Here is a 24,500-nt window from a genome sequence, read left to right on the forward strand (position 1 = left end):
AGTGTGTCGGCCTGACACTTCCCTCCTCTGACTGGCTAAAGCGATACGTCCTTCACGTAGAAGACAAACATTGAAATCTTCAGAAATATCTAAATGCCCGCGTGTGCCTGTTTGTGTGAATGAATTCATCATTCCGACGACCTGTGGGACGCAGCCGTCCCTGAAACGGGCTAGCGCTTGTGATGGAATGAACGTTTTCCAGAAGGCAGCGGTGAGAACGGTGCGTGGGCTGGACAGCTGGCGTCCTTGACGACGCTTTGGGCTTCCCTCACGCCGACGGTGATGAAGATACCACAGAGCCGTAGGAGTTCTGCTGACGTCTGAGGCTAGCGCTGCCAGGGTTCTTTTTCCCCGTCTTGGTATAGCGTCCGTTAAGCTAGTATAGGTCATAGTGTTGTAAAGTATAGCCAGACCTTGGTTCCCTTGGCAACGCTTATTGTCTCCCTGAGGAAGCTTATTTTCATCTATGAGACAAAAAACTCCTGCAGCTCCTCTGCCCAGTGACATCACGCCAGTTGATGTAATTATTAGTTTGGTTCTTAATGATTTCACCCCCTCACCCCCTCATTATAATGTGGATTTGCATGACCTGCTGGATCGACGGTTATCTGTGGCGCCTGCGGGTGTAAACGTGCCTCCTCGTGTCATACAGGGAATTTATGGCCCATTTCCCCTCACGCTGGTGATGCTTAAGCTCTGAATTGTAATTATTTCAGTAACATGGCGAATGTGGAATAGCAAGAGTCCTTGAATGGTGTTTATGTTGGAACAATAAGGCATGAAAAGAAAATGATTTTAATACGAGAGTGACTGGAGTAAAGGGCTAAACAGTAGTGATGCGACCAATGTTATGTTTATTTCTTCGACTAATTGCTTCCAATAAAGTCAAATTAAGAAAACGGACAAAGCAAATGGGTTTAGATACCGATAAAGAGCACATAACAGTCAGCTAATTGGACTAAATCAAGCAGAGGAAATCTGATTTGCCGGCTTGTTGATAATAGCTGTATTAGTGTGACGTGACTGATGCCTGTAAGATTTCAGTGAATATGTTAAATCCAATTTTCTCCTTTTGTGATTTGGTGTTTAAGCTAAGCTAGCTCCCTACACGTGGGCTCCTAATTGGCGCGCCAGTCTGAGAGGATTAGATTATGGCTGTTGTGAGCGCGTGTGCTGGGGTTTCTCCTGCTAACTATGCAGCCGTGCAGTCTTGGCCTATAAGACGTCCTCTCAGAGGCCCCCCCAAAGGTGCCTCCCCTGGCTGGTTTTTAATCTGGACTCGTCCTGAATGAAGCAGGGAGGTCAGTGTGGATAACAACAGGCGGGTTTTCAGTCATTTTCACCGCAGTTCTTTCTGGTATCGACAGATCCTCTGATGGAATGTTTGCCCTCAGCATGTCTCCTCCTGCGAATAGACTAAATATAGCTAAATGTGCATGTTTAACAATATCCCTTAACAAGGTTCTGTGCCTGGAACTGAAAGTTCTGGAACGCTTTTCTAATTTTAAAGCTCAAATATCAGCTCAGTCGAGCTACCTGAGCCGGCTAATCTCAGGTGTGGCAGAAACTCATTATTCCACACGATTCATTAAACATTTGGTTAGGTTTTCTGACTAAACGGCAGTTAATTATGGTAATCACACACACACACACACACACGCGTAAAATAACATTCCTCAGTTCTCTCCATCTTCTGAGCTGTCGTCACTGAGGAGCACAAACTCCAGACAGGCTAATTAGCGGTGCGGATCTGTCCCGGCTCAGCCATGGCAGCAACCCTGACACTTTTGCTCCCATGCGCTGAACCACAACAGTAACTAATTAACATAGACACTGCCTTTCTGATCAACACAAAGCAGCCTCTCTTGTTTCCAGCGATGCATCGTGAATTTCAATGAGCCAATTAGCGTAACCGTTCCCCTCAGTATCGAGTCTTTAAGATTCTGCTGCACAGCAACGCAGCAGGAAGTTGAGCTGCACAATGAGCCACTGCAGATTTCCGCAGCCGCGATTTTATTTATGTAGTGTTTGGTTTACAGGTGTCGGGGCTGCTGTCGATGTTTACTGTCAGTTTTCAGATTAAATCGACACGCTTATCTCTGTGCGTGATGGAAAACTAATTTCCCTGTCTTTCACCGCTAGCTGTTGCAGGGCAAATCCATTCCCAAACTGGGATCTTTGGACCAGATCGAAACAGGAAGTGGGGACGCGGAGGGGCAGTACAGCGGCGACTGCGACGACGAGGACGGCTGCGGCAGCTCGGGCGGAGGAGAGAGCAGGAGGAAGAACTCCAGGGTGGTCAAGCGTGAGTGCCGCTAAAATGGAGGCTTTTTAAACACCGCACCAGCAAAATCCACTCAGATCACCACAGATGACGACGGATTTAAACGCCTTGCAACCTGTTTTGGTCTGGTTGCTATGGTGACATAATTGTCCGGTTATTGATTCATTTTTAATGTATCCGATTGAATTCATTTGAATGTCCCGCTCCTCCCTTTCTTCTTTCGTCTCTCCTCTTCCCATCTTCAAACATTCTAAGAACCTGATAAATCACTGCTCTCATTCTGAACACTGGGAGACGAGTGTGTGCGTGTGTGTGTGTGTGTGGGGGGGGGGGGGGTCATCAAACAAGCTGCTTTATCCCTGTAAATGTTTCCTTTCCTACTCATCGGTCTGTCTTCTGGCACCGTAGAGCTGCTAAACAGGGGCTCCTCTGAGGTGTGTGTGTGTGTGTGGGGGGGGCTATGACCTTTAACACCCATTACAGTAGGACCGCCCCGACCCTGTCACACAGCCCACGTCAGCCCGCCTCCTGTATTTATGAACCCCCCCACGGCTGCTGCCACCTCTGTCAAGCAGGTTCGCCACTGCTGATGCAACATGGGGCCCGAGGCGACACGTCTGGTTCCTTAACCATGAAAATGCCGTACGAGTGGTCACCTTCCTCACTACATCCACGTTTTAAGACTTTTCCCCTCAGATGTGATGAGAAAACCTCTTTTGTTGGTCTTCCTAGAACTTTCCGAGCGTTTCCAACTGTCTCACATGTTTACCGAATATGTTGGGTCTCTGAAAGCGGAGCTCCCGTCACACAATAATCCTCGAGGTTATGTCACCCCCTTTATAAGGATGGATTATTATTTCAATTTACGGAGCTGCACGACGGTGATTCGGTGCTCGAGCTCACCAGACGCCGCGAGGATCCAGGAAGCTTGGCGCAGCCGGGAATGCTGGGAGAGCGGCGATAACTTCGCCCTCGGGGGAAACATAAGCCTCTGTTTCAGAAGTGTTTGTTTGGAATTGCTTTTGAAAGCCCCCACCCCCCCAATCATCCTCCCGGATGTGAGATTTCAGCGTGCCGTATCTGACAGTTCTGTTTTCCGAAACTGACAGTCGGACATTTAGGCCAGCTTAATAAGCCGGCTACACACAAGTCGGAGAGTAAACACTGAAACAGTGGGGCTGCTTAGAACAGGAGATCCTCGCTGCAGCACACGTCAAACTGAGTGTCTATTTCTGAACCGCCCCCCCCCCCCCCCATAACTCAACCGTGGCGTGGCAATTCTGTTTTCCTTTAGTTACACATCGCTTGTGCCCCTTTTTCTCATGTACAACCGAGCGTACAGTGACAAAAGGAGCCGCAAAGGGCATCAGGTTTTCTTCTGTCTTCCCAGACAGCCTGGATATGGACCGGGTGATTAAGGTTACCCAACTGCTGTGATCCCTTAAAATAAAGCCGAGGCCAAAACTAACAAGATCTCACCTCGGCAACAGGGCTAACAAATCAGCTACCGTGAGGATTACCCACAGCGCAGGTCGTAGACTATTAATGAGCATCGTTGCTTTTTTATTTCTGTCTCTGCGTGAAACCCGGAGCCGATGAGACTGAAATGCAATATTAAAATTCAACCGCAGAGCTTAATTTTTATTAAATAAAAAGGCTGCTGGTAAAAAGGGTGAAACGTAAGAGAGCGCCACAGAAAATGACATAATTGTCAGTGGGATTATCCTTGGGAATAATTACTTGCGTAATCAAAGCAGAAGTGAGAGGTGAGGGTCGGGAAAACAAAGGGAGGGAAATGCAGTTCGATGCTGCTTTGATCTCTCTTTGAGCACCTTTGAATTGCGCAGCGTTGACGTCTGCGACTGTGTGTTTTATCTCCTGACGTTCTGACAGAGCCGCCAATCACCTGAGCACCTGGCTGCTAAAGACTTAAAACTCCGCCTGCTTTAATTTGATTCCTCACTCAATTATGCATTTATCTATAATCCCTCTCCTTTGTGCCTTTGATGTTTATCGGCAGAAAGCGTTAGCTGCGGATTGAGATAAGAAAATGAACGGGGTTTCTGACAATAGGAGCCCGATTTAAGGGATTATCCTCATTAGGTGGAGTTGTGTGAAAATGCTTTGTCTTTGTGTGACAAGAAACAACAATGTGCTTTATCTTTGAAAAGATCTATCTTTTGTTTTCTATTTAACAAGAGCTGATTGGGAATGTTTATGGCGGCCTGCTCGAAGATGCGCCTGACTCGGGCGGATTTTCTCTTTCTTTGTGTACTTGTTTGTCTGCGTGTAGTCCTAAATAATTTCTGAAAACACTGATTACAGTCTGGTGCTTTGTTGAATATTAATAGGCAATTAGCCGACATGCTAAAGTCAGCATTTCAGCTCCCGCCAGAATGACCTTTTTTGTCTCTACCAGGCTGCAACAAAAGTACGCTAAATTAAATCACCGCTTAAAGGCAAACCCAGATAAAAGTATACCATTTTACAAGATCCCTCACAATAATTACACCCTAAAAACAAATACTTACGCCAATGAAAGCGAATTTTGATGTCCTAAATCTGCTGTACAGCTGCTGTAGTGTTCAAAGCACAATCACAGTTGTGGTGAAAAGGGGACATTAAAGGAGGAACTATAATACTGCCCTACCGGAGCTGATTAAATCTGGCATAAAAACCCAGATGCTAACATTAGCATGGTAACCAGGACAGTCTTTTGGCGGGTTTGTTCTTGAACCTTTGCAGGCCGATGTTGACGTCTTTCGCGCCTTCACAGTAGCTTCTCAAGTTCAGCGCCAAAGCCGCGATCACCTGATTTCCACTTTCCACTCCTTGCTCTGCAAACGCTCCGTCGATGCGTTCAGAGGAGCTACGTCGGAACATTATTTCAAGACCAACGTGCACTTTAAAAACATACAAAACCAGCTTGAAATCCTCAGATTGCCAGAAGTCGGGCTGTTGTTCAAGCGTTGAGCCTGCACAAATCTTACATGAGCCAACGGCAGCTCGCCACTGCCACAGCGCGATCACAAACACCCGGCGTTCTGCTATTAAAAAGACTGTGGCGAGGAAACATTAGCGGTGGAGTCTGATGTTTTATATGCCAGGCAGTCTGCGCTGTGTGAACCAAAGACTAACAGCGAGCTGACTCATCTCCCTCCCTCGTTACATGGATCTCCTGTTTATTCTGCCCAGCTCCCTCTGGGAACCCCTGTTGTCTGCTAATGTTTGTTAGCATTTCTTTATTTCAAGTATGTTAAGCATTGCTCGCTGCTTTAAATCTACGATGCAGGTCTGTTACCAGGCCCCCACCTCCTTATAGCCCAGCGGTGGACCAGTGGGGTGGAACAGGCCGCTCAGGCTAATGTAACAGCTCGCAGGGTGAGCTAAGCAGAAAGGCCCCCGTCAGGTTCGGTGGTAAAAATCGATTCCTGGTGTGCAAACATAGAAGGGGGGAAGGGGGGGATGGCTCTTATTAATTGGCTGAGTTTCAGCAGGAGAGGATTTGATATTTGAGCTGCTGTTTTGCAGGCTAAATGTACCTGAGAGGGGGAGGCAAATTTATGTCCTGATTTGTAAGAGATCATGGGGGAAATTGTGCTACACAGATGCTACTTGGCTGGACACATGTGCAACACACAGGCCTGTCACTGGGAGCCATTTCCTGTATTCCTAACAGGCTCCGTTCTCCTTTGCGGGGCCCATTAGGGCAGCCTTTATCCTCATTACAGTGTGAGATCAAATTAGGTCACCTGCTGTGACTCTTGCCCTCGTCTGTGTCAGTAATAATGGGATCAGAATCATTCCCAGCACTTTGCCTTTGAAGCTTTTGACCATTAAGACTAACTGCATGGACTCCAGTAGCCTTCTGGTTTGTCCCTCAATTAAATTAACCCCCGAACTAATTTACCATAAAGGATTCTGAAAGACTCTCCTGTAACAGTTATTAAGAGATGGTAGGTCGAGTTCTACATGAATACTGAAGCAAGTCTTGAGTGAAGTCTAGACCAGAGAAAATGTCCACAGTTTACTTCAGGACATGAGGACGTGCACTAAATGGGGACGTCTCGCTCATTTTCAACAGCAAGCTGTGACTTTGGTGCCTCAAATTTAGGGTTTCCTGTTTGTTACTGATAAGAAATCTTTGATTATTGTTGTGTTGCCAAGTGATTAACAATAATTTCTTTTGTTTTCGTTGCTTTTACGTTAATTGTGCTTCATCAGTGATATATTTTCATATCCTGATGAACTTCACTTGGTCCGACTGCTGCAGGGCCAAGAGTGTCGCTGCACGAGCGACTCCCAGCAGGGGGTCCAACACGCTCCTGTAACCGATAACATGATAAAGACAGACTTGCTTTTTCTAATCCGGACTAACCTCAATCCTCCATAATAATCTGTGTTTGTTGGCTTTGGGATGGAAACATTTCCATAAATATTGACTCCCTCACGAAGCTCCGCCGTGTTTTCTATTATGTTAATATTGATCAGCAATATAAGCAGCAATAATCACATCATGCAGGAGCAGAAAAAACCAAAAACAAACTCCGGATCCATATTTTCAACCGGGCTGGAGCAGAGAACAGGGCTCATCAATCCAGTCCCACGAGGACCACAATCCTCCCGGGTTTCTGTCCTACCCAGTTTTTTGTAGGTCTGGGTTGAGACCACCGCTCTAAAGGAAGGAAATGCTCCGCTTGAGAACCTTCGGGCGGACTTTTCTTAATCTGCTAATGCCATCATGTAAAGCAGGTCAGAAGTCTCGCTGCAGCACCACCATCATCATAATCATCATCATCATCATCACTGGCGCCGTCCGGCAAGAAAAAACATTGCTCTGCTGTGATACGGATGAATGGAGCTAAAGATGAGAGCGCAGCACTTGTGGATCCTCGGAGAACATCTGCCAGTGAAGGTCAACGACGCACTCGGAGACACCCGCAGATGCTCGGAGCGTTCCTGAGGGTGGGGGCGGCGGCTGAGAGCTGCTCCCATCCAGCCGCACAAGCTGCTGCTCCGCATTAACCTGCTCCAACTTTTTATTCTGATGAGCAGGAGGGCAGAAAAAGGTTCATCAGGAGGGCTCCCATCAGTCACGGCGGCCGCTGCACGCGCACGTCATTACCGTGAGCGAGCGAAGGATCTCTGCGATCTTTGGGAGGAACGGTGTCCCCGGGCGGACGCCGATGGAGTTAGAGTCCTTTTAATGCGTGGTTAATCACCGAGAGGCCACACGTTGAACAGCCTGGATGGAATTCATGACCCGTGGCGCCGCTCGGCCTCTTCCTCTGGGTTCGGTTATTGTTTCCGGAGGAGGTGGAGGGAAATGAAGAGACGGCTGGGAAACCTAAAGGAGCCGCGTCCGGACGAAGGACTCCGATCCATCACCTCGGGTTTGCCTCTGGAGACGGAGGAGGAGCGCGCCAAGGACACTGGATGAAACACGAAGCAGTCATGAGTGCATTAGTAAAATGGCTGCTGTCACCCGCAGACAGATGAGGCGGCTGCCAGAGATCGCCATAAAAAGACACCATCTGCCGCCAGGACCCAGGGAGGGTGCATTTTTAAAAAAAAGATGTGGAATAAATACAGAAATGACTGCGAAGTAAAACCAAATTCAAATCACCAAATTCTCCAGTATTCCATCAGTGTGCGACCTTGATCGGCGAGTGTGTTGTTGTCACCGAGCGTGTGTGTGTGTGTGCGCTGACACTTCATGTACACTGCGGTTGGGCAGGAAAGGGTGTAATGGAGGCCACGTCTCTGCCAGAGAAGCTGTCTGTCACGCCGCCGTCGGGGGACTTGGCCGTGTCCCCGTCAGCGCCGCAGCCGACTCCAGGACCGCGGCGCTGGCTGTCACTTCCGTTTGTCCTGCTTCAGCCACGCTATAGGTTCAAACTTCATCTTTTTTGCGCGTGGAACCTTCGTTTCTTTCTCTCCTCCACCTGCTGAATTTGAGCACAACTGATCTGCAAACTGCCAGATTTATTATTTATTCATCCGTCCGTTTATTTAGAGGCAAAAACACCCCCAGGTCCTGTGGGTAAACACTGGTTTATAGCCCGATAAATTCCTCAAAGCTTCTTAGTCCCGTGGGAACATCCCACTATTGAACATATCATCTGCTAATGTTGCCTTCTCCCATTGAATTTACCTTGACACGTCCTAGATACTAAACTATCTTAAAGAGCATATTAACCCCCGCCGCCTCCCACTCACGGGTGGATTGTTTGAGGTTTTAGCTCCACCGTGGGATTAGTTTATGTAATCAGTCCCTTGTGACTCATCTGCAAATGCCTCCCCCGTTTGTTGTGGGCTTATCTAACCCACGAGGATAATCAGGCACCTTTCTTTAACTCCGTCTGCTTTGAACTGTTGGAAATGACAAATTTGAGTGACTTATCTTCTCTTGTATTTATTTATTTTCTTAAACAAGCTGCGCACTCTGATATGATTCTTCCCTTTAAAACACCTAAATGTGAAACGGCACTAGACCGGGCCAAAGCGCGGCGTGGCGGTGGATCCGTGTGCACGTGCTTAGCGAGCTGGAGCGTCGGGGTGAATCATCGCTGATGCGGAGCTCCACGTTTGCTTTCATGCTTCCGCCGCCGCCTGTCGACGACCGGGACCTTCTCTGCCCTTCCACATAAGTGAGGCGCGTAGCCGAGGGATGAAAGCATGTAGATTAGTATCTGCTGCGTATTAACATATGGTCACGGCCCAGAAACGCACACCTTGTGCCGGTGCTTTGAACAATATTGCCAAGCGTAACTGCAGCCACGCTTGGATGGATATGAAAGGCAATCACTTTCTGATATGCAACATAAAAATAATGACTTTTTCTTCCCCGACGATAGAACAGACCTCGCATTGCCGTAACCCCCCCCCCACCCCCGGTGTTGTTTTGGGTTTTAAGCAAAGCTTTTTAAACCATTATCTTTCATGGCACATTCTTGTTTTTCAGTCGGAGCCTGCGCTATTTGAGTGTTGGCTTAATGAGCTGCGGCGGCGCACGTGGAAGGATATTGCGTTGCACTAATGAACCATGAAAAGGGCAGGCACACATCACAGTGTGAACAGTTTAATGATCAGCTCGTTGCTGGTCCATCCGACTAACGCCGCTCCATCAGTAAGCACCGATACAGGGCGCTTTATTAGACAACTCATTCTGCCGCGGCCTGGCAACGCGCTGGCGGAGCCTCGCGGCGCTCTAGTAGTGCCCACTCGCTTTCTGTGGACGACTTTGGACGCTTTCACGATATTTCCAAAAGTGGAGTCCATACGTAGATGTGGAGCTCCCAGCCTGTGTTCATATTAAAGATCTTAACAATTGTGTGCCGGTTTTGGAGATGTCAAAGAGTCGTCTACCTAAGCTAATACGCTTTAGCTCAGTCTTAGATTCTCAATATGAGCCATAAAATAGTAGAAAAAATAGTTAAAGGAGAAAAAGCTGCTGTAAATACCAGAATTGTCTCTGTAAAACAACAACCTGAAGATACCGTTATATGACCCACACACTTAGCAGCCTTCATGACATTTGACGGGCAGGTTTTTGGTCTCCTTTCCCTCCATCGCCTCTGCAAATATCGCCTGTCCTCCCGTTTCTAAGGTCGCACTCAGCAGTTCGTCAGCAAGCCTACGCACCGCTTCCATCCCGCCTGGTCTTTGTAAGCCCCGCGCTCGCAGCCGCTCATCAGGCACGCACGGACAAACACACACTCACACAGGAACACATGAGGTACAGGTCGAACAGGTGTATCGGAGCCATTTAGATTGATATTCTGTGTTGACCTTCAGTGCTAATGGAAAAGGCCAGACAGGAGACCCTCCATGTTTGTCAGGCCACAAGCGAAGGAGACGGGCTGGAATGTTGCATTTTTGTGTTTGCTTCACAGATTGTTGGTTCTTTTAAGTGAAGCATCGTCTTATGTCAGTCGTGGGTCTTCGTGTTCCAGGGCGACATCAGAGGTTACGCTGGGTTCAGTTCATCCCACAACCCTCCCAGTCTTTCCTCCCGGCCGTTTCACATTTAGCTGTTAGCATACTGATTCACAAAACGTATCAAGCCGTCATGCAAACTGTCGCAGACATCAATGTTTTGATATTCCTGCCACTTCCTGTTGTTTTCTTCACCCTTTCTTTCCATTGGCTGTGGCGGAGGTCTGTTCTGTTCCCCTCGCACACCTGCCGATCCACGTCGTCACCTCTCACATGCTAACAGGGTTTTCCGGACTTCGCCCAACTAGGAATTGTGGGTAAAATCTGGGAATAATTGGTACAGCTACTCTGCAGTTTGTCTTCATTGACTTCTTCTGCTTTCTTAGACGTGAACTGATTTCATTGCGCCATCTTCATTGGTACTGGCAGCGGTGTTATTGTTGCCGCTGAAATAAATCTGACCAAATTTCAACCTCCCTTGAAGTGTTGACCCACAGTTTAGAGACATGCAGATAGAAGACCCATCACTCCAGATGTCTCCAGAATGTGACAGATAGCTCAATGTCTTGATATAATGGAAGCACTGAGTCCGTGAACCTGCTCAAACTCTAATTTCTTTTTTAAAAAGGACTAAAATGTGGCTGTGGACAAGGCTCACGGTCAGTCGCTTTTAACTGATTCCCAGCTGCCGTGGTGCGACTTTGAAACTGGCTGCCACGGCTTGTCCTCTGACACGGTTCACGCCGCGCTTTCACCACAACTTCGCTTCAGTCAATACTCAGAGTTCTGAAGTAACAAACTAAACTTTCCTCTCTTACATCAGGGAGGTTTAGTAGACGTGGGCCCTCTGTAGCCTTTAGCTCAGAGCCCTCAAAGCTTCCGGGGCCCTCGGTTGCTCCAGCCCACTCATTTCCAAGGTTTGAGGTCAACACGTTCTTCTACGTGCATTTTTATTTACTCTGCAACTCGCTACTTTTTCCTGACCCGTCTCACCGATTTTAACATTTTGTGAGGAATCAAGCAGCTACCAGACGTTCTTTCTCTGCTGTTTGCTTAAACCGCTTCCACCTTTTGACCTTCGGTGCATCCTGACTCCCCGCAGCCCCAGAGAGAAAAAGCCGAAGCGTCTCTTGCGCTTTTCCTCCGCAGTGACCTTCTTCTCAGGCGACAGCATCTGCTGGAGAAACGCCTGACGGACTTCCTGCGCCGTCATACGGCGCGTCCATAATTTATCAGGTGGCTGTCGTCCGCCAGCCTTCGTTCATCCTGGAAGTTTCTCCACCCGACACACAAGCTGCACTCACACTGTCCCGATAAAGCAATCGCACACATGTATTTTATTTTTAGACGTGTTTATCCAAGAAATTCGGAAACCTCTACCAATATCTCACACCTTTATGTGAGCGAGTACTAAACTATTAATAGGAGGAAATGAAAATGAATAACAGCCCACTTCTTCATATACACCAGAGAACCAGCAGAATCCACGCTGACTGAGATGCAGCGTGTTGTGTGAGAGTCACAACCAGCCGGAGGAAGCATGTCGGCAACGACCACATGATGGTATCAGTGGGGTTTATCCCACAGCTGATACCTGTCTTCTGTGGGAATCAGCTTTTCCTCCTCAAGACCCACAAATCTCAATTTTCCGTATCAGAGCGATTGGATGTCACAACACAGGCGCAGTCTGACACTCTGGGCACAAATCACAGCGGCGTGATGCTCAACACACACACACAAACACACACGAACGCACGGCGTCGCCGACAGTAAGCAGCCTCATCCACGTGGTCCAACGCGGGTTTTACAAACCAAATTACTGCTGCTGTGTCTTCCCTCAGACTGATAATGTTTATGAAGCACGACTTTGATCTGATTCAAAACCAATTGAAATGTGCAAATTCGGCACATCCCATTTGCAGCACAACACTGAATCTGATTTGGCCTAATTTAATTTACATCCGCGTTGCCAGCTAGCGCTATCATTTGTGACTGGACTCACCAAGTTTCCTCACAGATTTCTTCTAAATATGACGCCTGAACGCCAAAAAACATCAGCGCTAGCAGCATATGCTGTCACTTCACCTCTGGCTGAGACTGTGTCACAGTTCAAGTGTTAAATTTCTCACCAGCAAATGAATTCACCATCTTGATTCTTTTTAAATCTGTCACCTTCTCTGAATGCAGCATCAGTTATTTATACAGCCTCATCTTTGTCTCCAGGCACCTCTTAGGAACTCATTGCCAAGGTCACCACACCAGCACTGAGAAGAAAACTTCCTTTTAGAAACAGCCATTCTGATCAGGAAGGAGAGACTCCAGCAATGCTGAGACCATCTTCCAAATGGGGGCATCTTGTGGCAATTAGAGCGGCTACGTCCCTCAGAGTTATTAATTCCACTCCTGTGACAAAATCCAAAGTTGAAATATACTGGCGATGTATTGCTGCACCTCGCCGGCCGGGTGATGTCATGAGAAAAGGGCAGAAAACCGATGGCTTGGCAGGAGTTTTGCTCAGTGGGAGCGCATGTCCGTTACACGGAAACAAACGGGTGGAATGAATCAGAGGTTTGCCGGAAGGCGTCGGGAATATTTCCAGATTTGGTAGCAAAGCGAGTCTACCCAGCTTGCGTCGTGGTTTGGTTTCTTGGAGCCTGTTTACAACTGCGCAAATGCAAACAATCCCGCACAAACATGCATATGTGAACCAGGTCAAACTCGGGAGTCTCCTGCCTTTCGTGTGCCGGAGCTGTTCTTCCATTTGGCGTCGGATCCTCAGAGGTTTTCCTCTTCTCCCACAAACGCATCCGCCTCAGTTCAGGATCATCCTTTTCTCTTTACTCTCTAACTTTTTGCTTTGATCCAGGTGGATTTATTGTTGTCGTGTGTTCATGTGTGCATTGAAGGGCATCAAAGCAACAGGTGTGCGGTTCTAATCTGATATCTATGAGGCGCAGTGGAACAGACGTGTTGTCTCACCCCTGAAGTGAACGTCGCACCTCCTCGGCTCCAGAATAATCGTTGTTAACGGTAACGGGAGCGTGACTGAGGACGAGATGTGCCTGCAGCCGGTTCTCACCTGCATCGCGCAGCAGCGTGCAGGAGCTGGGCAGAACAACCCCCGAGAGACCCGTGTTCACTGGAGTCCAGAGTGGTTCCTGCCCTCCTCTTGGCCCCCGGAGGATGTTCTTCTGCCCTTTTACATTCGATTGCCCCAGATGATTGATTGTCTGATTGTACCACAAAGGCCAAATCTGGAGTGGTTTGGACAAAGAGCTGCTGTTTCTTTTAGAGGAGGGGAAAGAAAAGGAGTGAAACAAGTGATCTGAGAGCTTCTACGTGCTCGGCCTTTCTGATGAGCTTAATTGTGTCGGTTTGTTTTGATGATCAGTTACTGTTTAGAGATGAGGTCAGAGGAGAGGAACAAAATCTCTATTTTGCTGCCTGAACCCACTTTATTATTATTATTATTGGTATTTAGAGATGAGGTCAGAGGAGAGGAACAAAATCTCTATTTTGCTGCCTGAACCCTCTTTATTATTATTATTATTATTATTATTGTTATTTAGAGATGAGGTCAGAGGAGAGGAACAAAATCTCTATTTTGCTGCCTGAACCCTCTTTATTATTATTATTATTGGTAAACATAGTGATGCATTGCTGTTTTGTGATTACTTTTATGGCTTTTCTTTTAGAAACTCTGAATCCAACTTATGAAGCTAAGCTCTTTTACGGTTTTAAAGATGTCTTTTAAGAAATTAAACTCTCCATTGAGACTCCGTTGCTCCAAGCAGAGTGAGTTAATTGTGTCAGAGCTTTTGAGAAAAGTGTTCTGCCGTCTTCCTGGAACCGTTGCAAGAAAATCTGCACACGTCTCTGTAAATTCCGGCTTGGCGAGCTAATGCAAATCACAATCAAAGCTTAAGGCTTTATTCTCTTGACAGCTTCATGTTTTCCAGTACTTTAATGCCAGCGAGCAAAGCTGCAGGTGGAGCTGGATGGTTTAAAACAACTCATACAAAGAAATATTAATGCTTTTTACTATAGATTTCTTTACATCCTGGTCGCTCCGTTGTTTGCACTGTAGAAAATGATGTTAGACTAAAATCAGTCATCTCCCAGTCCAACCAGTCCAACCAGTCTGACAGGCTGCAGCTGTCTGGCTCCCACTACTCTCTCTCCTCTTCCAGTGAGTCCTCCTCCAGGATCTAACAGGCTGCTTTAGCACTGAATAGAGATTTTACTCATCATTTGTAGGGATTTTGTGTTGTTCTTTGGTTGTTGTTGCCATGAACCAGTCCGTAGCCTGAGATCTTCAGGTCAGGGAACGTTCCAGGAGGAGGCTGAAGTCTAACAAAGGTCAGGGAACATCCTGCCTTAGCAGAGAAGACAGCCAAGGTCACTTCTCTCTCTTTAAACTCCCTTTTACAGACAGGCTTTTATGTGATCTAATCCTTTTTTACTGTCCCTTAAACCTGTTTGTTTTTTGCACTTGTTATCAAAGAACGCCCCAGAGGTTCATAAGACTGTGCTCGGAAACCTTTTTAATAGATTTATTTTGATGTATAATGTACCTTCAGAGAAGGAAGTAACATTAAATGGGAGGATTTGTGTTTGATTTAAGAATGTTACAGTATAACGCCAATGTTATTATCATTAAATAAGACGGCTAACTGGCAGGATTTGGGTTGTTTCCTCCTGCATGCTCTGGCTCTTGGTAATACAGTTTTGTTTGTTTCTCAGCTGGATTTTAACTTCAGCTCTTTATCATAAAACCAAGCAATTTTCTGACGCCTAAAATGAACCAGCCGCATCAATAAAAAGAAATGTTTAGATTAATAGCAACCAGCAGGAGCTTGCTTACTTCCTTACTTACTTTTTTGACACATTTCTTTTGCCAAATCATATTTCTGGATGTTTGTTCTGCACCTGGGCGCCATGGCCAGCACACGGCTCAGCCCGAACCGCCGCTTCCTGTTGGGGGGAGAAAACAAACTACAGCTGTTTGGTTCAACAGATGGTTGGAAGCATTTGGTGATATTTGTAATTTCCAACACAGTACATGTGGTCAATCTGGCTGGAGGAGACTCTTTTAAAATGGCCTCCAGAATCAACATTCACCAGACGAGGATCTTTTTCTTTTTTTTCTTCGTCTTCTTCTGAGGATTACTGTCAAGACATGATGTATGAGGGCTGCTGCACTGCATGTAAGGAAGTCCCGCCGGTCTCCCTCCGAGCTGGAGTGGCACACACACTTCAATGCAGAGCCGCTTGCATGAAAATTAAACTTGTTGACATTATTATCCAGGGCCGGGCCTGATTCAGCAGGATTTAAAGGATGAGATTGACGTGTCGGCCCCTGGACTACAAGATAATCTGGCCTGACCTTCTCTCACTTTGAGCTCGCTCGGGCTCTGCGACGGAGTTCCCAAGAGCGACGGTCGACGGTGATCATAAAAATAAAGATTCACCCTTTCTTTAAGCTTTGGAAAATAAAAAACTCCTCAGTTGGGCTCAAATCGCCGCGGTAACAGAAGCGGTTTTGTCCTTTTCCCGCCGGAGCGGGCTGTTTCCTGTCTGGGCCGAGTCGGGGGTGGGGACTGGACATCCATTATCTCTGGTGCCGTCGAGGTGAGGAGAGGATTATCTGACTCCTGCAGGTTTAGCCGTCATCCTACAGCTCGCAGACGCCGAGATCCATCTCCCGGCTGTCGATCAGGGTCTGCTGTACGTCTCCATTAGCGCTCCGTGACTGATGCTTCCCATCCACCGTTCATCGGAAGTGTCACACACACTTAATTGGGCATGGTAATCACCCAATCACACGATATTAAGTGTCCTATTTGTGGAAATGTGGCCGGTGAAAATGAATAGTTATTGATTAGCAACACTGACATTCAGCTTACTCCTTTTCACACATTAGCCTAGCATTGATTGCTGGCAGCGTTTCCTGCGTGCAATACTGAGAATCGACCAGGTCCTTAATGTGCGGTCCAGGCTTGACCATTATAACCATCCATTATCACCCTCGCCATCTGAAGCCTTGTCACTACAGCCTGGTGGGGAATTGGCAGGCAGACACGATTGTGACCGAGGCAGGAGCAGGCTCAAGCTCTCCAGTTTCTGTCGGCAAACTATTGCATAATGAATCGATTACAGCCTCTACTGGAAGGGTTCCCTTCTTGCGTGCACGCCTGTGGCCGTGTGTGTTGTGTGTCGGCCACGGAACACACACACCATCAAAGCTGTGACCTGGGATGGTGACTGCCGCTGTGTGTTCTGCCTAATGCTCCTTACGCTAAGGCTTTACAAATGAATTGGAACATTGATCTTTACCTGATATTGAATATTTATGTCTCCTGGTGGGTCGTGGTTGCATTAACCTCTCAGGCACCCTTGGGCTAAAGAATCTTTAAGGGCCTAACTGAATCACTCTTCACCCTCTGAACATTGCAGACCTCACGTGACAGCTCTATTGTGCCTCCGGTAACCTGGCAGCTTTGAGGCATTAATGATAATATGAATAGTAATGTTCATCATTTCTTAATTCTGGATTCTACAGGTCAGTACAGGGATTTTGGTCCATGTGGAGTTAGCATGTGCTCCCTGTGCACATAAGTAGTTATTGGAGAACCTTAAATTTTCCCTAGATGTGATTGTGTGTGTGTGTGTGTTTGTGTGTGTTTGTGTTTGCGTGCATGATCTGTCCAGGGTGCTTTTCTGCCTCCCAGCCAGTGGCTGCTGGGACTGACTCCAGCACCTCCAGTGACTTTAATTAGGAGCAAGTGGCGACAGATGGATAGATGCTTTTTCTCCCTCAGTAAAGTCCAGACTAAACTATGGTTCTTTCCAAAGGTTTCAGGGATATCAGGATGGAGCTGGAGCGTTGTAGAAATTTCTAATTAGCCGAACGCAATTAGCATCTCAAATGAGTCGCAGCTTGCCTCCATTTTTGATTTTTTCACGACCAGTTGTGCGGTTGGTTAACGTGGAGCAGGCTGTGTCGGGTCCACTTGCAGTAAAGAGAAGCTGCATTTTCAGCGGATGGCGGTTTGGATCTTTTTGCCGTTTTTGTCAGGCAACAATGGAGAGCGGCTCGGCTGCTGGGCGGTACAGAAACAAATTTATTTAAGAACAGGCTGAAGGCAGCGAGTCCACCAGGCTCCGAAATAGGAGAGTGTGGCCAACTTTACTCTGTAAGTCCTTGTGTTCCACAGCTGCCGCGTGTTCTCCACTCAGCTGTGCTGGACCTGATTTCACTCCTCATACCGGTTGTCCGTGAAAGCGATCTCTTCATGTTCTGCATTTATGGCGAGGCCGGGCCCGCCGGAGGTCCGCATCTATCATTGTAACACAGGTAGGCAGTTTAATAACGTGGCTGTGGACTCCTGAGAAAAGCCGGGCATTTATTTAATGTAACATGGGTAATGTCGGAGGGCTGACAGATGGCCCGGCCTGGAAAACTAATGTTCTCTCCTTTCTTGCTGCTGGATCATATAGAACCCGAGAAGGGATGTTCTGCCGGAAACTGTACGTAGGCAGAAATGTGTCGAGGCAAACAGCCACTTCAGAGGTCCTTCATTTCTTTGAGTAAACACGTGGAAATAGAGACGATGTCGGGTTTATCATATCTCCAAATTTTGCTGCTCATGGCCTTTACGTTCCCCTGCCTAATGACGCCTGTCGTCATTCAAGCAGCGGATCTTATCAGCTCCACATTACCCCGGCGCCAGAATATATCTTCATATTCTCGGAACGGGAATTTATTTCTTTACCTCTAATAAGCTTTTTAAAAAGCACTTGTGAAGCTCATCAAGTGTAAAGCACAGACGTTTGTCTCCTTATTAAACGTTCTCATAAACGAGGAACCCGAAGACGCTGTTCGTGCTTTGATTTTAGCGGGGGCGGCTAACGTGAGGAGACAAACGGCGAGATTAACAGCCGTTCCTGCAGGTGTGGAGCTGCTGAGACACTCCAGCCTGCAGACAGGAAATAGGTGACATCAGCAGAGTGGTGCTCACCTTTACGGAGCGCCTTCATTAAATAAACAGGAGGGTCTAAAAAATAAAGAGAAAGGTGTCCCAGGACTCTCAGACCAGCGCAGATGGCAGCGCCAATAAGCACTTCAAAGATGTGTTTTCCGTCTTTTGCATGAAATATAGGGCGTGTCGGCACATTTCTCATGGAATATGTGAAGGTTTACAGCGTTCCTGCCAAGCGCTTTGCTTCCTCTGCGCTTCTCATCGCGTGAAAATGTTGCCGTGGCGAGTAAATCATGCATATTGGATGAGACAGGGAGCAGATGAGCCCGGGCCCTCCAGCCAGGCCAGACATTAATTAAATATCAATTTGGCCTGCTTCCGTACCTCATTTCATGCCACATTCACACCTTGCTGAGGGAAAAGTTGCGGCCTCGCTGCAGCTCAGCTTGAGGTCCATCGCCATGACGATGAGTTCTGGATTCGCTTCTGGCGGGAAGGGGGGGGGGGGCGGGTGGATGCAGGAAAATTAGCATTGATTTAAATCCTTAAATGCTGAGAAAAAGATAAGAATGAAGAATGAAGAATGAATGGACTGAAAGACTGTTTAGGACAATTAAAACCACTTTTTATCATTTGAAACACATAGTAGAACATAGTTTTTCTATTGACGGCAGCCAACAGATGATGGAGAAGAGTCTTACAACAGGGCTATTTAATAAAGTTTTATCTGATTTGCTTCCCTGTTATCACCCCGTTGTAGGTGAGAAAACTTCAAACAGGCCTCACACCAAGCAGAGCTGGAGTCCAATCCCCTGATACCTTAAGCACTTTAGGATTTTTCAAAGCTCAGATTTTCTAAATGCAGCTACAAAAGAAAAGAGGCAACTTTTCTTTTTTTTGCAAATATAGGCTGTGCAAATTTATGCTGCAAGGATGGAGCGGTTAAAGTCACATTCCATTACATCCCCGACAGATGTCTCGTGCAAAGATCTGACACCTCCAGTGTTTTATTATCAGAAAAATCTGTGGTTTCCCCCCCATATTCCAAATGTGTGATGGGGCTCCGGGAGGCGGAACAGGAACCGTCTGAGCTGTTCAGGAGAGCTGCTGCCTTCTCTGCCGGCGCTTCATAGAAAGTCAGTGCGGCTCCTCACCTCGGAGCCCCTTTGATGATGTCTGAGGGATTCCCCTAATCCTCGGAGGGTAGAGTGGAGGGCACCATCTCCCTGCTGAGGGGATGAAGCCACTTAATGGATCACAAAGTTAATCAACCGCAGGGAGAGCCCGACTGAAGTGAGGAGATCGGTTGAGCCATTAGGATTCAGTGCTTTTGGCCCTCTGTCACACACACACTCACACACACACACACAGGTCCAACTTAGCTGTCACACTGAACTTACTTTGCTGTGATTTACATTATTTATTGTAGTTATTAAACTGCTTTTTATCCAAATACCATCTCACTGTGACAGCAGTTATCTAAAAAAACATGATTAGCTAAAGACGTGACACCGAACCCAACAGAAGAGGAGCGTTAGCCTCGCAGATGCACCTCTCCTCCCGTTCATAGCATCCTCTTCCATAAACACACAAGCCAGAACCAATGCAACTGCATTGTGTTTTGCTGTTTCTAAGTACCACAACACAACACAACACATGTGCCATTCCCATATTCATCAACAGACTGATGTGTGCACACATGATAGAATGTAACAAAATGTGGGCAAAGCTCTGTAGATGTACACTTCACGGACCTGTAGGAAATCACATTCTCGTCTGTAGCCCCTTTTATGTTCATCTTCCTCGTTTCGCGGTGATTAAGGGGCAGTTAATCATGTCGTCTTGGAGGGGTCCTACCCCACAGTGGGGGGGCAAGCGAGACAAACACTTCCTGTCAAGTTCCTGCCACCAGTATTTAGTAGGACCTCCTGCAGTGGAAACACACCTCATTTTAGCCGAGGTCGATCCAGGTACAAATATGGGTACACCGGTTAGCAGTTAAAATACTGCAAGTTCTTAATCGCTAGCCTTTAGCCACAGTCCAGCCTGGTTCACTATAAACAGATGTACACTGATGCTCTTGTTGTTCTGGGTGAGATACTTCTGGACCGCTCCCAGAGTAAAAAATGCAGGGGGAAACAAACCAGGCATTTGTCGATACACCCGTTTAGCTCATAACTCATCTGTCTGGACCAACATTTCAGGGGGAAAAAACCTCCTGCAAATGTTCGCTTTTGTTTACGGTCCAGTGTTGTTGCTCAATATTGTGGGGAAGAGGGAGGGGAGCCATTAGCGACACGGTGCACAGTCAGAGTTGTCCTGGGCTGTTTGTTGATTTGGGCCAACGAGCTCTCGCAGCGCTGAAGTGTGCTGAGCATCAGACAATTACAAACGGGACAAAAATGTGGTCAACAGAAACACAAAGGGAGGGTTGTTTGTGTAACCAGAGTCGGTTTGTTTGAACCATCACATGATTGAATGCTGAGCTGGACGGAGCAGCTTCAACTCCACATACCGGAGGCAGCTAGGGATGCTAATGCTTTACATTCATCAAAAAGGTCGCTGAACACATCTTCGTTGCTAAGTCACATTTCTAGCTTGCTAACACTTTGTGGTCGTAGGTCGCTGGAGCAGAAGAAACAAATCCTCAGTCTTCATGAGAGAGTCTGTGACATTCTCGCTAAACAAATCCAAAGCTGGACCAGAGAGGAGGAAACCACATCAAACCAGTAGAAGAAACTCACAGGAAGGCAGTGGAAAGATGGTTTTATTAATTAAGGAATGAGGAGCTTCCCCATGTGTTAAAACCGGCCACCAGGGGGCAACAAAGAGTCTTTGTCCCAATATTGGGGTCTGCAAACTGCTCCTGTGATAGTCTGAGGTCCACGTGCAGCCTTTTGAAGACACGCCAAGTCAAACCAAAGCTCCGACCGTTTCATCGTCTCCGCAGCCTTCAAGGTTCTGCAAGGTTTCATGTTCAGTAAGCTGAGGAGCCATCACCAGCCTAATCAGCCATGAGCGGCTCCCCGGGAAATGGGATGGATCCTCTGCAGTGCGATCTCGGGGAATAACACGCACAGCTGTCTGTTTATTAAAGGTTAATTGAAGGTTAATAACAGGAGGGTCTCTGATATGCAGAGTGTTTCCTGAAGAGTAATCTCTGGTTTTGATGTAGTTGTTCTAATTAGCAGATCACAAGCACGTTCAGGAAAGAGTCCATCGTGATCTTTGTTTAAAACTTCGGTTCCGCGCGAGCTGATTACTCAAACTGCGACATTGTCCCCGCCACAGGTGTTTCATTAGAACCTGTTTCATTAGAGCCCATACAGTCTGCATCCATCTTTGGAGGAGCTCCGCATTGAACTTGTAACGGAGAGTCCAATTTGATGCTAACTGCAAAAGGTGCTAATTAAACTCTGAAGCGGACAGAAATAGATGGGAAACAATAGAAAACAGCCAAGAGCAATGTGGGTAAAATTTTTATATCATTAAAATCAATAGCGTAGGTAACAATGTGTCAAAATGGGTGCATTAGAATGGGTATACCACAGGGTCCTACCCTGGGCCCACTGAGGCTTTGGGTAGATGGATGGATAGGTTGGATGGATGGATAGATATATGGATATATGGATGGAGTAGCTTGTCGCAATCTGCATAAATACAGCGTTATAAAGGGAACCAAAAACTTTGATAACTGCGTCCATGTGGGACTCAGAAGAGGAAGGTGACTGGAGAAGAGAACAAGAGGGGAATTTAGATTTTCAGCCCTTTAATGCTCCCGTCCACCGTTGGATCTCATACCGAAGCCCGAGATAAAACACGTGGACGACCTTGTCCTGTTTATGCGGCACAAGAGGTGGTTCATTTTGCAGTCGCGGGAAGTTGACTTCAGCGAGAGTTAGCTCAGCCGACGGGAGCCGGCGCTGTTAACGACAACAAAAAAGAAAAGAAAAGCCAGGCAGAAGGGCAGCGCGTGTCAATCTGATCAGGCCTGTGTGTTTTGTTTCCTCTGTGGGAGAGGAAGCACGCATGAAAAATTGAACACATCCCCTCCTTTCGTTAGCGCGCCCTGCCTCTGCCTGATACAGTATTAATGAGGTTGTTTTCAACCTGCCTTTCATCACTTGCCAGGAACCAAGACCAGAATTTAGTTGTCTTTCGCTGCCAGTTGAGTCACGTCTCCAGGAATAATTACAATCTGTGTATGATTAAAGATCATATAACATGCTGTGTGTGAATAAAGCAACTTCCTTCAGCGGCAGCAACCCAGTGTGTTTGCGAACTCTGCAACATGAGAACTTTATTTTAATGTGCATCGGTGTGTTTTAGCACGTGATGAGCAGAAACGTCGAGCACAGAGCAGCTTTGAGTTTCCCAAGCTAATCTGTAGTCTGCCTGTGCGCGCAGCCTGGGTGAGTGACTGGCAGCCAGGGCCCGGTATTGACTGCTTTTAGGATGTAATAGAGGCTGGGGCGATGGGATCCAGGACACGAGCAGCCAAACCAGAGCACTTTATCATCCCGCTGGTTTCACGCAGGGATGCACGGTTGGAAAAACCAGGCCTTTGTCTTAAATTCTGCTCCATTGATCCCATTATTGTGCAACGGAGGCTCTTCAGATGTGGTCAGAACAGGTGTTTGGGAGGCCTCGGTGGTAAATAGAGGCCGTCTGACCTGATTGAGGAGGTCGCTCCATCGTTGATGCAGAGCTCTGTGGAACCACCTGGAGACTGGCGGTCCTCATTGGGGGGTGGGAGGGGATAGCGTTTGTCCTCAGTTCCATTCTGCATGTAAAGTTCCATTTTTTTTGGGGGGGGGGGGGACAACTGGAAATTCTTCCTCTCCACATTCATCCTGCTCGTCATGCTCCGTGTGACTACGCGCTGGTCATTAAAATTCATTTGCAGGGGCTGAGCCGCCTGCTCCACTCTGGGGCAGGTGCAGCGGTGTGTGCACAAGTGAGAATGAAGCCATCTGTATTTCCAGGCGCTCTGTATCATCACCTACGCAGCCGCAGACTCTTAAAAGCAGTGATAAACGATGAAGCGACATCAGTTCAATACACATTTGAGGTCTGTGGAGGACTCGAGGAACGTTTTACTGTATAAGACCTTGAGACAGAATTTACATTATTATCGCTGCGGCGATATTTTTGATATAAAAGGTTCCAAATGATGCTACTCAATGTGGATGAAAAGGCTCAAAACAGCAAAAAGAGGCTTTTAGTTGCCACCAGTCAGGGTGACTGCTGAACTTTTGTTGCTGTGTTTGAAGATGACACCTCTCATCTGAGGCGAGAGGCGAAACAAACACGAGACGAGAGGCACAGCGACCCTGGACCCAAATACTCAGCACCTCAGTGTTTATCGGGACGGATGAAGGAGGATTGATTACGCTCTCGTTGAATTTATTATGTAGTCGTAGCTGCAGAAAATCAGCGCTTCGATTGTTCCGCTCAGGCAGCAAAATAGCATGTATCAGTACGGTACGTGGACCAGTTGGGTGAGGACATGGAGATGTATGTATGTATGTATGTACACACACACACACACATACGTACGTACGTACGTACGTACGTATGTGTGTGTGTGTGTGTGTATGTATGTATGTATGTATGCAGCAGCTGGTCAGAGATTGCGTCACCCAGAACAACGTCTGCAGGTTTATCTGGAGCGACTCTGTTATGAGACAGTTCTGAAGGTCTGAGGTTCTGATTTTATCCTTCAGCTCAGTGATCAATGACAGCGACACTTCGTAAGTGTCTCATTCTGCGTGAGCCGTCCAGGAGCGCCCGTGACCTTTGACCACAGAACATTTGGGCTCGATCTGCTTGTGCAAAACTAAACGTCGGTGTGGGGTATTACCTGTCTGACCTCTGTCTGACCTCTGTCTGACCTCTGAATGACCTCTCGAATGCTTCATCACCTCTGAAGAATGTGAAGACATAATACGAACAAATAAAACTTTCACTGGGTGATTCTGATGTATTACTGTACTTTAACATTTGCAATCAAAAGAAGATGCAGCAAACCTTTATTAACCCTTTATTAAACCTTTATTAACCCCTTTATCAAACCTTTATTAAACCTTTATTAAACCTTTATTAACCCTTTATTTAACCTTTTTATATGCTAATTTAACTCCTTCATGTTCCTCCTTAATCCTGCTCCCTGGGTACTTGGATGATTGCGATCCAGGATGGATTTTTAAGGAGATGGGACGTGGCTGCTGAGGTCCAAATGCCATTCGTTTCATGTGTTCTGGTTCTGGCTGGCAGATCAGTCACATCAGGAAGTT

General features: G+C 47.1%; 1 protein-coding gene and 1 long non-coding RNA gene across 3 annotated transcripts in view; both read left to right on the forward strand.

The window, feature by feature from the left end:
* gpc5a (glypican 5a) overlaps positions 1-24,500 on the forward strand; it is a 70,463-nt gene that overhangs the window by 41,921 nt on the left and 4,042 nt on the right. Inside the window, exon 8 of one of the 2 annotated variants that reach the window (XM_057020393.1) lies at positions 2,143-2,305. The exons of the other annotated variant lie outside the window; for it this stretch is intronic. Coding sequence (XP_056876373.1) covers positions 2,143-2,305 — 163 coding nt within the window. The remainder of the gene's footprint in view (positions 1-2,142; positions 2,306-24,500) is intronic. 2 annotated transcript variants of the gene reach the window in all.
* LOC130518081 (uncharacterized) lies at positions 6,532-15,741 on the forward strand. Its single transcript, XR_008947927.1, has 2 exons — positions 6,532-15,429; positions 15,531-15,741. It is a non-coding gene; the product is annotated as an uncharacterized LOC130518081 (long non-coding RNA).

This window comes from Takifugu flavidus, chromosome 2, assembly GCF_003711565.1.
Source record: "Takifugu flavidus isolate HTHZ2018 chromosome 2, ASM371156v2, whole genome shotgun sequence".
Taxonomy (NCBI): Eukaryota; Metazoa; Chordata; class Actinopteri; order Tetraodontiformes; family Tetraodontidae; genus Takifugu; species Takifugu flavidus.